We start from the raw sequence: 14,212 nt of genomic DNA on the forward strand, positions 1-14,212 counted from the left end.
CAAACATTATTAAAACATTAAACAATCGACCATCTTTTGTTATTACAATGTGTTTGAGAGCTTCTTGCTTTGCTGAAACCATGATACTTGCTTGTTGAAATGTTACTGTTTTAATTCTAAACAGGCTAGTTTGCAACCATTGGGTTGATGGATTTGGCTTTTCATATGAGAAATTCTCAGTAACAAGATTTCTTCTAAATGAACTATTAGTCTTTTACAGACTTCGGAAATTACTGTTTATTTTAATTTCTTGAGCAACTGTTTGATAATTGTTTATGGCATCTGTTCTGTGCTGTATTCTTGTACACAGATAAGAGTATTTATCAACTAGAGAGAGATGCCAAATCTCTCTTACCAAGTGAGGTTTTATTGATGAATCTTGGGGTGCATTTAGCTCCACCCATATTATTCAAAAAACCAAAACTTCAATTCTTGAAGTAGGCTGCAATGCAAGAACCAGACCTATGCTCAAGAGGTAGTGTCAACACATCTCTCCCCACCCATCCATCCCTAACCCATCCAAACAACTCCTCCTCCAACCTCAAAACCTCCTCCCTCACCTCCTCATACCCCTTCTCCCTCACCTCCTCCACCTCCGCCCAAAACGTCGTCTCAGCGCTCCCCCCAGCCCCCATCCCCTCCGCGTGCTCCCTCCACTTCTGCGTAAACCTGTACCTCTTCGGCCTCGCCTTCACCATGTACGGCCCCGTGTCCTCGTTCAGCAAATGTCCATAGTAGTTCGCGATGTCCAATGGCTCCATCAGCCGCCTAAACAAAGTCCCTAGCTCCACCCACTCCTTCCGCCCCTCAAACCCGTCTGGCAGCTCGTATCGCTTGATCATCTCCACGATCTCGTCCCATATCCCCGAGAGCTCCTGCCTCTTTACATTGGCATTGAAGACAGTTATGTCCTTTTGGAGTTTGAACGTGTCATAGTAGCCAATCTTCCTAATCTCACAGCTGGTTTTGTAGTCATGTATCTTTTTTAGTGCTTCTTTGATGGTGTCTCTGTTGGAGTCTATTCTCCTCTGGTTCTCCATCCTCTGCCTCTCCAGCTCCCCCGCTGCACGAAGGCATAGCCGCGCTTGCGCCATCTGAAAATCAAATACAAAAGCATCAAGATCATGTGTGTGTCACTAGTTATTTTCATAATTTCGCTGGTAAAAATAGTAAGCAGCGGATTAGCAGCAGATCTACGCCAATGCTAAAATTTAGCAACGGCTTAAATTTCGCTAATAATAGATTACTAACGTATTAGCAACGGATTAAGTAGAACATACAATGCCAAGATCATTGAGTGCAGCTGAATATTTGGAAGTGGAATGAGCCTCTAAAGGGATATTCACAAGGCTGTCTAAATATGTCACATCTTGCATATTTAGGCTCTCTTGCACTTCACTTTCATAGAAAAAATGGTCTCTCGTCATTTTACACAAAAACTCTGTGTTCTCCTCCTCAGGGCTAAGCTGAAGGAAGAAGAAGAGCAGCTGCAGCACCGCGTCCGGATTTTCCACCACGACGAGCTTCCCTTTCCCGGGGCAGAAGATAAAGGTCCAGAAAGGGCGGTAATGGCTGAGATCAACTATGCTTGCAACAGTCTCCAGGAGCAAACTGGTGCAGCCCTTGAGGATGCACGCGGCGTGGCTTGCCTCGGACAGCGCGTTCCTCATGACCGAGAGGAGGAAGCCGGACGCTGCAGAGGAGTCCTGCAGGTGAAACTGTGATCTCGGGTTGAGAGACTCGGGGACGGCTTGTAGCCACGGATGGATGCTCGAGAGAGGGGCTAGGGTTATCCGTGGCACGACGTCGTGCCTCATCACGAAGTGGAAGAAGCAACGGGACCAGTTCTCGCGCCTCAGAGCGTGCTAGAAGACGTGGTTCCCGGTTAGAGGTGATCTGAAAGTTACGCAGAGTGGCATTGTCTGAGAAGGATTGGATCTGATGTGCTTCTCAAAGCACCAAATGGCTGCCAGGACAGCCGTTGCACCTCCCGATGAGTGCCCGGTGAAGATGATCTGCTTTCCCTCAGACATAGCTTTCTCCACCTGAGATTCATTTTGCGTTCATTTCAGAAATGACATGATAATCTCTGGCAAAGAAATGGTTCATTTCAGAACTTTTCTTGAAGTCAGAATACAGTACTATATCAGTTTGCAATTACATTCATATAAGTTGGCATCATAAAACATATTAGTTAGCTTAATCATGAATATTATATGATTTTCAGTTGTCAAAGTTCTCATTGGAACTGCCGCTTTCTGGCAATTAAGATCATCTAAATCAAACTAAAACAAGTTCAAGAAAACAATAAACTAAAAACAGACTCCAAATCAAAGATTATATCTCAGTTGCAAGTGATGATCTATTCAATAAGGCCTCAAACCTCCTAGCAAAAGCCTCATTAACCAAACCAATCTCTTCATTGCCAACACTTCTTACACATGGAAACATGGAGACATCAACCTTAACTTCACCAATGGGATCCCTGGTGTACCAATCATCCACACAACATGATCCGGGGAAGGCCAAGAAAACATCAGTGGAGCCCCGGGTTTTTTCGTGGAGGTATGGCTTCCTCTTGTCATGAGCCTTCATGGACAATCTGCAAGCCCTTTGAATCACATCCTCTCTCAGTCCTAACCTCTCCCCTAGCCTCCCTTCAACCATCTTCTCCTCTGAAAGTTTGTGAACAAGTTGAGGATCAAATGGTGAAGAGGTTGTTGAAACTGGGATTTAGATATATTGGGATGAAGGTGTGTGGAAGTTGCTGTAATTGGATGGATGATGATGATGATGATGATGATGATCTTCATTGACTTGGATTCTTGCTGGACTTGAGTCCAGCAAACAAACTAAAAATAGAGTCCGAACTGAAGATTGTACTGACAAGTGATGATCTGGTTAATAAGGGATCAAACCTCCTACTAAAAGCTTCATTGACTAAAGTTTGTGAACAAGTTGAGGATCAAATAGTGAAGAATTTCTTCAAACTGGGATTTATATATATTAGGATGAAGGTGTGTGTAAATGGATGGATAATGATCCTCATTGACTTGGATTCTTTATCGGACTTGTCACTTGAGAGTGCCAAATGAGATGAGAAATCAAAAAAGTAATTGGAATTTCTGTGTTTCTTTGAAATTTCTAAGCAAGTGCTCAACTCATGCTATAATTTAACTATCTCAATTTATTTAATTTAACTTTCTTCATATAAACTGAATTTCAAAATATTCATATTCAGACATTTGTTATTATTTTCATGGGAGGGAATAACTTGACTTTAATTGATGCAAACCGTAAATTACAAGATTTGCATGATTTGTGGACATGCCCGTAAAATCAATCTTTAATATCCCCCCTCTAGTTATTCAGATTTTCCAAACAAATCATCATATCCACATTCCACATCGCTGGAGCTTTTCCATTTTCATTACTTTCTTTTACTTTTTTTCTTTTGGTTTGTGTGTGAAAAACTGGAATCAAGCCCCATTTTCTACTTGTGGTAAATAAACAAAGGAAAGGTTATGTTCTGCAAATAGACACTCCTTCTAAAGAGAGATCTACAAAAATTTCAATTCTGCCAAATACACTAAAAAGCAGTGAAGCCTTCCATTGACAATTGTCAGCTTACACAGAACAGATACAGATTCAACTATTTACCAGAAAATCACCCCATCCCTATTTTCCTAAATTTCTAAGAACCTAATAATGTTAAAAAATAGAAAATCCGAGGCAGCACCCTCCATCCAAAAAATCAGCATCCACATTTCTCCAGTCTCAACTTTCATGCACAATCACAGGCTCCTCAAGAGCCCTAAACGTCGAGGAGCAGGCGGTCGCGAGCGGCGTCGGCCGCTTCCTGAGAGGCCGGCAGTCGCAAGAGTCATCGGGCGTCTTCCTCTTGCGCCCGAGCTCCCTCTCCTCCTCCCCTCCTCTCAACATGAAATCCCTCAGCCTCTCCACATCCGAGAGCTGCACGGGCTTCATCAAGAAGTCCTCGGCACCTTCTTCCAAACACCTAAACCACAAGCAAATAACATATGAGGGTTTAGGGCTTAATCCAAATATAGTAAATATCAATGAGCACTTGTAATTTCTTAAATTGTATCCATAATCAAGACTAGATGATGACAGATCTGATATATAATATGTGCAATTCTTGAAATAAGATTTGAATCAGAAAGTAATCAAAATACTAACTCATATATGGAAAAGTGGCCTTTATGGAAAAAACAGAACCAGTCATATGTTCAACTCACTTTAAAAAAAAATCAGTTTCTTCAAAACAAGAAAAAGGGGCCTTAATCAATGAGAAAAATACCTATCAATTCGAGCCAAAATGTTCTCGGATGACATGATCACTACCGGTATTTGCCTCAGCTTGGTGGAGCCCTGTCAAAAGAGGAAGAAATACAACACGTTATTTTCTAAAAAGATGCAGATAAAAACACAATTCATTCTCCAAAATGGAGTCTCAGTTTCAAATCGAAGCAAATTTTGATCCCTCGAAAGATATCAGACACCAACCTTAATCTTTTTGAGAAGTTCATATCCAGTCATTCCTGGCATAGAATAGTCTGTGATAATCAAATTCACCTTCAACTCCTGAAACAAATACTCATACATCAGAATCCAATATTCTGCTACAGACACAGTTATAAGATACCATCATCTTTCTGTTTACAGAGTAAGGTTAAGCAAAATAGAGACTGACCCAGCTCAAAATCCAGATTTTCTCAAGAACCCAAGTGAATAAAGGTTCAATTTTTAAATCGATGATCCAACATTGAACAGCAAAGGAACAAATTCGGAGAAATATTTTGTATGTTCTTACATCGAATTCAAGAGAGCTTCTCTCCCCATCTATCCCCAAATACTGCAAAGCTCTACTCCCACTGTCCACAGCAGTCACTGCAAATCACAAGCAAAGCAACTTTAGCAACCAACCAAAACAAAATCACACACACACAGAGATGAAATGTACACACACCTTTGCAGCAAGAAATCTTGAGCAACCGCTCGATGACCTTCCGATCAATAATACTGTCATCCACGGCAAGAACATGGAATTCTTGATCACCGCTTGAAGAGCAACCGCTCCCGATATCTTCAACAGCCATTTCCGTCTTGTGGGATTTTCCACAAACACCTCAGCTGCCTTAAATGAATATAGAAATTATCAATGAAATCTCCCACAGCTCGATTGCAACAATAAATGCCTGGGAGCGAAGAATATACGTTCGGAAAAAGAAAGGCAGAGTTTTGTATATATATATGGGGCGGTGGAAATGAATGGTGGGATTGGAAGATCACAGAGAAAGAGATCTGCTTTAGGGAAACGAAAAGGCCAAAAGCAGAGACAGGGGAAATCTTTGCAAATCTAGTTCGAATTATATCCGACTTGTCGCTTGCATCTGACAGTTTCAACTCTTGAAACACACAATTAAAAAAAATGCTAAATGGCATATCATGGCAGACATATAAGGCTAAATTAGTAAATTTAAGTGTTAGTTATTAAATAAAATATTAGTTAAAGTTAGTGAATAAACGAAAATTACAATATCCTAGATCATATTTTGTCCGATGAAGGAGAACTGATATGTTTCAAATTTTGAATTAAAGAATACGTATTTAATAGCCTCGAGTCGGAATTTGAATCAAAGTAGACCATAATTAATGAGTTTTATATTAAATGCCCAATACACTAAGGTGGCGTTCGGTTGTCATGATTAATATCATGAGACTATTCATCTAGGATTAAGTCGTGGGATTATTTTAGTTGGAGGGGGGAGGCTATGACTAATTATCATGAGACTATCCATCTAGAATTAAGTTGAATGCTTCAATATTATGAACCAAACATGATACATATTTAATCATGAGATTTAATCTTGCCAACCGAATACCCCCTAATGTGATTATACAGTACATTAGTCTTTTAAGAAGCGTATTATAGTAGTAGTAATACTTAATAGTGAAATTTAATCCATGAAAATGTGATCTATATTATCTCATGTGGATGACATTACACGCCCTAAGTATATTATTATAAAGCTTAATTATGGTACAATCAGTTTGACAACAAAAATTGTGGACTAATAAAAAATCTGAATAAAGAAAATGTAAACAAAAGATAGAATATAAGAAACAATATTCTTAACTAAGGAATAACTAATGGATGATAAGCTCACAACTCACAAGTACAATATGAAAAAATAAAACTCTTAGTTTAGAATTGAGTAGTCTTAGAATAAAATATGCTACTAGTATTGTTAATTGCAATTAGTATTTTTTGTCGCTATAGCATAATACTCCAAATATTTGATACGTGAAGTAATATTTTTTTTACTGTAAATTCCCCTATAAAAAGGAATTGGTATTAAATTCATAAGGATTAAAAATTGGATGTGAAATCAATCTCGAAAGATTGTATTGATGAACTTTGTCTCGATTTAGAATTCAACAATCCAGTCGAATATTAGATTCAATTTTTGGACAAGAAAATTTCAATAATTAATCTATTTATGTTGAGATATTAAAATTGAACCACCTTTCAATTATAATGTAATTAAATTTAAATCTCATTATAATTTTTTACTAATTAAATAGTTGGATAAGAATAATTCAATGGTTAATCTATCTATTTTGTAATGATAGAACTCAATCACACCCAAAATGTTATCTAACCCACAACTAATATTAATATAATGTTTTGACTGATTAAATAGTTTGGTGAAAATAATTTAATAATTGATCTATTTATTTTCTTAAAATAAAATTAACAACGTTCAAATTCCTATTTAATTGATTTTAGGCTTGAATAAACTTTATTTTATCTTATACTCAATTCAACAATTCAGACAAATATTAGATTCAATTCTTAGACGAGAAAAATTCAATAATTTATCTATTTATTTGTAATGATAGAACTCGATCACATTCAAAATGTTATTTCAACCATAATGAATCTCATTATAATGTTTTTACTGATTAAATAGTTTGACGAGATTAATTTAATAATTGATTTATTTATTTTCTTATATTCAAACTAACAACATTCAAATTCTTATTAAATCAACCATCAATTTCATTAGATATTTTCTTACTAATCAAATAGTTGGATGAGAGCAACTGGGGGAGAAATTTGAACTTTAATTTAATTAAATTTAGATTTAGTCGAACAAATAAGTTGACCATTATAATTAATTGAATAATTAAAGATACTTTAATCTTCCATTCAGATAAATTATTCAATTAAATAATATGTTAGTTGAACAATTTAATTATATTAGATTAGATTTAACGTAGTTAAACATTTAATTCATATGGACATTTTGTTAAGTTAAACATTTAATTTATATGGACATTTGGTTTCATAGTAGATTCAATTTATCTTATATCCAGTTGTATCAATGAATATTAAGATAATTTAACAAAATTTTAAACTTAACTGGGCGTTGAGTTCTCAATTGAATTACTCAATCAAATACTCCATCTGTTCATAAAAAAATAGACAAAATTATAAATGACACATATTTTAATGGATAATTGGTAAAGTACGAGAGACATGGGAAAAAATATGGTGAAATTCGTGTTAATGGATTGTAAGGTCCACATTTATAATGATGTGTATGGTTAGTATTTGTTTAAAACTTTCCATTTTTAGAATAAATCTAATTTTGGTGGATGGCTCAAAATAGTAAAACTTGTCTATTTTTTTTGGACGAATGGAGTACTTATTAAATTAATTTGATGCACTCTTTTTCATTGATCTCTGATCCTATATTAAATTTAGGCTTTCAATTGAATTTTATATCTAATTTGATCAATTGGTAATGTTAATTGAGATTTATGAATTAATTAATTAGTGCTAAGTTATAAGCTTGAGGATTTGTTTTTTCTTTAAATTTTATGACCAACCAAAAGTTCGATAATTTTTTGGTTGTTTGCTCAAAAGCATATATGTATTGCTGCAGCTTTGAATCAACGTGAGAAAATAGAATAAGGAAGAATGAACCCAAAAATAAATGTAACAATGACAATTTTACATAAATTTTATAAAATCTATTTAAAATTTTACAGAAAACAAAAGAAAGTAAAAGAAGATTTGAGAGGGAATGAATATGTGGGGATGGAAGGGAAGGGATGAGAGAGAATTTGAAAATGGAAAAAAAGAAACAGAGGGAAGGAATACAATAGAAGGGCGATGGAATTTGAAACTGAAAAAGAAACAAGCACCTCTTTGTGAGTAGGCTGGCGGGATAAATATAGGAATATAAATTGAGAGTGCATTTATCCAGCCAAAATATTATAAGCGTATAAAAGTAAGAATAATTTGAATTGAACCAAAACTTATAAACTAACCGTTTTTTTTAGTAAACCAATTTATGGCTGGCCATAATATGGCCACATAGCATTTCGCATAAAAAAACAAAGATTTATGTGACCAAATTTTGTACCACTAAAAACTAGTTTATTTGGGAAAAAAGTAGGTTTATTTATGCATTTAATTAAAATATATGGATGTATATATAGTACATGGAAAGTGCATAATATTGTGGTCATATATTTATGATTTGTGTATAATTTTTTTACCTTTTTGAAACCATAAATGTAATTAGTGCATACTTTAATTTAAATTTTAAAAATAATAGAAAGGAAATTCAAATATAAAAATAAAAAATGAGGTTAAAGGCTAATAAGTCTTTTTAACTTGTCCACTTACTTACATTTATTATTTTAATATATAATTAATATATCAAATTATTAATATAATCTTATTTTGGTTATAATATAATCTTATTTTGGTGGTATAAAATTTGATTGATCGTCACTCTAAAAACATTGGTGGCAAAATCAAGATTTTGCCATTATTTTGTTGGTTTAATAATGATTTTGGGACAGCGGTGTAAGGGCGATGCTTGCCGTGTGAAATTCGGTCTGATTTCATGTCTGCTGAGGTGAAAATCTTGCGGTGTGAAAAGGTGAAAAAAAGGAATAGTGAAAAATGAAATTGAGTGGTCATTTCTGGTTGACTAGCCTTGGATCTTGAGCTTTGATTGACTAGACCTTTTTCATTCAATTCTTCTTTTCACTTTGTCTTAATTTAGTTAAAGAATTTATGTTTTTTAACATGAATTTTAAATATAAAAACGAAACAATATAAAAAAATAGAGAAAAATTTATTAAATGATCGTGAATTATGAATTAGAGAGAAAAATTTACTATAAATAGATTAACAACAATTTTGATGAAATTCCAAAATGAAAAATTTGCTTCTTTTTGTGGACATACTAATCTAGTGTTGGGAAACATAGATAGTGTGAAACAAAATTGATGAAGTTGACCAAATACGTATAGAAATTGACCAAATAAAATTTGAGTATGGAGTGGGATAAAAAAATATTTTGGCATGCTAATTTAAAACATATTAAAATATTTTTATAATCTCCTACAACATTTTAATAAAATTCATGAATAACTAAATTCTAATGCATAACTACATAACCAAACACAAAAGTCATTTTTAGATTAGGTTATTTTTAGATCGTTTTAGTTCATTACTATCCATACCGTTCGCTTAAACTAAAACGATCTTATAATAACCTAATTGGTATCTAAAAATATGTTCATAATCTCATTCTTCCATTTTTAATCTAATGGTTAATAGATTTGGTCTCTAGTTGTTAGAATTTAGTTAATATGAGTATTTATTAATAACTACATGTATCTATATTCTTAACAAAATACCACTCATATAAGGAATTAATAGCAAAATTTAAAATAAATCACCCCCATGTTGTTAAATGTCTTCTTTCTCTTGTAGCAATGCAGAAGGTGTCAAAATAATATGAATAGGTCTAGTTTGCATAACAATAACATAGACCTTCAACCCTTCTTTCATAGCTGGTAGTAGTTGACTTGACTCAACACTAAATGTCTCAACTCTCAACTCACTTCAAAAAAAAAAACTCAACTCCCTTCAATTCAACAATATCTTGTATTCTTGATCAGTAAAATGAAATGTTTTCTTTCAAGCTTGCAAGTATCATCATTATTTAATGACTTTCAAAGAAAATTTAGGATCCAAAGGCATACTCATAGACAGGAGTTAAATAGACACGTCATTAAATATTGTATTTAAACTCCAAAATTTCACTACTCTTGAAGTAGTATGAGTTTTGAACATGTATGCATAGAGATAAAATAAGATAAAATAAGTGGCAAGATAGTAAAATATAAATAGTGTGCAACATTAAAGCTTGCTCCACTATAACTAAAAGGCATTTTAATGTTGGTAATGAGTAGTGACCATCATTTGATTAGGTTTAATATATGTGTAATATAATTGTTGGGACTTTCTTGTGTTGTTTAATGGGAGACCCTATTAAAACTAAAAGTCACTAGTTTATTCATGATTTTAAATTCGATAATCTATGCTTTCAAATCTAAACTAAATATACTGAAAAATACAAATGTATTTGATTATTATCTACATAGAGTCTACATATATTGCACATTATATTTTTATATATATACAATACAAATTTTAAAAAGTACATAGAAACTTTCAATGTTAAATTTAAATTCAAAAAATTACTAATGAGTTTAGGTAATTAGGTCAATGTACCTTCAAGGTTTAAGGGATAAAATGAAAAAAAAGTTAACAGTAATATAAATATAATTAATATTATTTTTTACACATTTGTGATGATATTCTTTCAATTATAATTAAGTAAAGTCGATTATCTTCAAATAGTTTTCATCAGATTCGATGAATGAGATTGATCCATCATCTCAAATTTACCTATTAATACGTGGGCCACACTTTATAAGGAAATCTCACTCTTTTGAATAATGAAATTGAAAAATCGTACCTTAGTCGCATAGAATGGAAGTAAAAAAATACTATAAAAATCAAACACAAAATACACGTTCAATCATTCCCTTAATTATAAAAATAATTACATGTAGAAAAATAGAGATCGAATCTCATGTTCTAGATTACTATATGGAAAAATAAGCCGAATTTAGTTGACTATGAGCATGAAGATTCGAGAAAAAAAATCCTAAAAAGATAAAGTAAACCGGAGACTGGGTTGAAAACTAAACCGGAGACCGAGTCAATGAAAAGTAGAAAAACCGGCGGCTTGAAAAGAAGATGAAGAAAGGCCGCAGAACAAGACACGTGTTTGTGTTGCCAAACATGACGTCATCATTATCTAAGACTTTAGATTTCGGTCCCACTCAAAAGATTCTCACAATCAAATCTCGATTCTAATTTAATTCCAACTAACAAATCTTAGTCATTAATTCCTTAAATACATTTATGAAAAAGATTGGGATCAAATCGAAATATATTCCCCATTTTCAAGTATAATTGAATAAAATCCCACTATTTTTAAAAATAAATTATCCAAAACACATTTACGCCCTGAATGCAGCCATTCCAAACGTGCACCTCTAACGCGGTGCATTGGAGACTCGTTTCTCCTCCGGCTGCCCACCGTTCCTCCTCATGATTGTGCGTTAATAAGGCCATCCACAACGCTGTCACTAAACTGTCCCTTAATCGTCCCTTAAATTACTATTCATTCAATTTCATTTTTTATTTTTATTTCCAACCAAATTCAATTAAAAAAACACACTTCATTAAAAATAAAATAAAATTACAACATAAAATAAAAATACAACTTAAAATTCAAAAAAATAAAAAAAGACATAATTAAAATCCTAAAAAAATAAAAAAAGACATAATTTAAAATACAATTTTATAGAAAATAAAAAAACTACTCCGCCGGCGAATCATCCCCCGAAGGCAGTGGAGGTGCACTGAAGCCGTGAGGAGGCGGAATGCCAAGTTGTGCTGCCATAAATGTAATTCCATTAAGCCAGGCTTGGTATTGGGCGGACGTCATGCGGGAAGTGTCCGCCATTGTGGCGGTCATGTACATGGCCATAACGGAGTTGGGGGGTCCCCCCGAGCCCGAGCCTGCCTGGCTTGATTCGGCTCGGCCCCTCCTCCCTATAGCCGCCTTCACCGCATTTCTCCCTTGAGGCCGACGGCGCCCACGGGAGAAACCCCCCGGCATCGTCTGCCGGGGTCTCAACCTCCTGCGAGGCAAACTCTTGTGGCCCGCTGCCCGAACCGCCCTCACCAGACGAGTATTGGTCACTCGCCGTGTGCTTCGTGCTCTTCGAGGTCGAGCCCGTGCTGGACCGCACACCGCCGGCCCACCTTTCCTCGTCCTTGACGACCTCCCAAACATCGACATATTTGAATTGTTTGTTGGTGTCGTCGTAGTAGACCCGCAAAGCCGACCTCAGGATGTCGGCTCACGTGGCTCCGCTTTGGTAATGAGCCGTTTCATTCTTGTGGATGGCGCAGAATCGTTTGACCTCTCTGTCGACTCGGTCAAAGTGAGCGCGGAGCATTTTATATGTGCGGAAGCGGGACCCCTTCGAGGGTCCGTACGGATGCCGGCCTTGTTCCTCATCCTCCTCGTCCGCCTCCGCCCTGGAGCTTCCACCGCCTCGGCCTTCTTCCGGAGTGGGTTCAACGGAATAATCCTCCCGAATCTGGGATAATCCCTGCGAATACCGCGGGGCGGAGGGACGGGCGTATGCATCCACGTCAAAATTGGGTGGTTGGTACCCCCGGCGTCAACGAACCCTGGGTGCCCGGTGTCGACGAACCGGAACCACCCAATATGTTGTACATGCTCCCCCAGTCACCGAAAGCGTTGAGATCCCTCCCGCCGGAGCCGCCACCGCCGGAGTTTCCGTCGCCAGACATTTTATGATGAGATGTTAGATGAAAATTGGAGAGGAAATGGAGATGATTTAGAAAGAATAGATGTGTAGTTGTGTGTGAAATGAAGATGAATTAGGAGTATTTATAGAGTAAAAAAAATGGAAAACGGCTATAAACGGTAATATTACCGTTTTTAAATTTTTTTTAAACATTTAGTTTGACACAAGTTTTAGTGCATAATTGGAAAAGTAAGAGAGATATAGAAAGAAAAAAGTTTTTAAAGTATTGTTAGTAGAGAATGGATCACAGAAATGAGTTTCTAAAATTAGAAAGTTCATATTCTCCAGGGACGGACTAAAAAGGAAATAGTTCATACTTTTTAGGGACGGATGGAATATAAAAATGAAATAAGATATTTATTAATAGACGGACGGAAAAAATATGATATTTAATATTGGGCGAATGGAGTAGTTTTAAAATTATATACTTTCAATTGTACTTTTACATCTAAATCATAATTTTTAAGTAAAATGGGGTAGTTTCTCTTTTTCTTAGTGAAAATTATAAATTAAATTGTAGCTAAAAATTGGACTAAAAAGAAAAAAAAACGAACACAATGGACATCTTATTTCATTAAACTCCTTTATGTTTATATGATTTTTCTTATTTCGCCGAATCCTTTTTCGACGGACATTTTTAGTTGGTTAAAGTTTCTATGACCTATATACTCTATGTTTATACGTATGAATAAAAAATCAGGTATCTATAATATGAATATTTAAAAATTAAGAAGGATGTAAATTGCTATGCTACTACCGTCCTTCGCTTGGTTCAAAAGAAAATAAATGAAAATTATTAACAGTGCATTTCCTTCCGATGTCTAGTAAGTAGTAACACTAACCTGAACAGCTAATGTCACGATCTGTCACGACCACACTTGCTAAGGATAGCATAGTCGGGGAACCGTGACTAGGGGCAGGGATATAAGAAGCGGGGGAAAAATACGGGAAAATAAAATTAAACATTGGTTGCGAGACATGACTAATCAAGTTTTGTTACATAGAAGAAAAGATACTCGATCATGAAAACTCGAGTAATTATTTATAAAAATTTCAAAATACCAGAGTTTTGAATAAAACAGACTTGAGTTTTTAAGATGCACAACGTAAGCAAATGAACGCAGTTCCATGTATGGAGACATGAACCTCCGAGAGTCCTAATCTGACTGAATTAAATGTATCGTCTCAATAACACTTCTTCCACCACTTCGCTGCTCAACCTGCCCATTTAGAAATATATGCAGGGATGAGTACAAAAGTACTCAGTGAACACATTGCCGAACACATTGCCGAAAAATACAAATATACATTTGAAAATATTGCCAAGCCATTATCACAGTAATACTCAGGGGGTTTTATCAAAAAGACCTGAGCTTACTAAATATTTTTTCGACTGTAG

At 35.1% G+C, this 14,212-nt stretch overlaps 1 protein-coding gene and 1 pseudogene across 1 annotated transcript; both read right to left on the reverse strand.

Annotated features, from left to right (window-relative positions):
• Positions 1-425: 425 nt before the first annotated feature.
• Positions 426-3,058, reverse strand: LOC121748115 (annotated as a pseudogene).
• Positions 3,059-3,585: 527 nt separating this feature from the next.
• LOC121749824 (two-component response regulator ARR5-like) lies at positions 3,586-5,412 on the reverse strand. The gene is made up of 5 exons (XM_042144477.1): positions 4,991-5,412; positions 4,835-4,911; positions 4,528-4,605; positions 4,322-4,392; positions 3,586-4,018 (listed from the first exon to the last, which is right to left on the reverse strand). The coding sequence occupies exons 1-5, from the start codon at positions 5,118-5,120 to the stop codon at positions 3,778-3,780; spliced, it is 597 nt and encodes a 198-aa protein (XP_042000411.1). The 5' UTR covers positions 5,121-5,412; the 3' UTR covers positions 3,586-3,777.
• Between the last annotated feature and the right edge of the window lie 8,800 nt (positions 5,413-14,212).

This window comes from Salvia splendens, chromosome 9, assembly GCF_004379255.2.
Source record: "Salvia splendens isolate huo1 chromosome 9, SspV2, whole genome shotgun sequence".
Taxonomy (NCBI): domain Eukaryota; kingdom Viridiplantae; phylum Streptophyta; class Magnoliopsida; order Lamiales; family Lamiaceae; genus Salvia; species Salvia splendens.

Coding starts and splice junctions, on each gene's coding strand:
- LOC121749824 (XM_042144477.1), bottom strand. CDS start 5,120: ATGGCTGTTGAAGATATCGGGAGCGGTTGCTCTTCAAGCGGTGATCAA. Junction 4,912..4,990: donor CAAGATTTCTTGCTGCAAAG/GTGTGTGTACAT, acceptor TGTGATTTGCAG/TGACTGCTGTGGACAGTGGG. Junction 4,019..4,321: donor ATTTTGGCTCGAATTGATAG/GTATTTTTCTCA, acceptor CTTGTGGTTTAG/GTGTTTGGAAGAAGGTGCCG.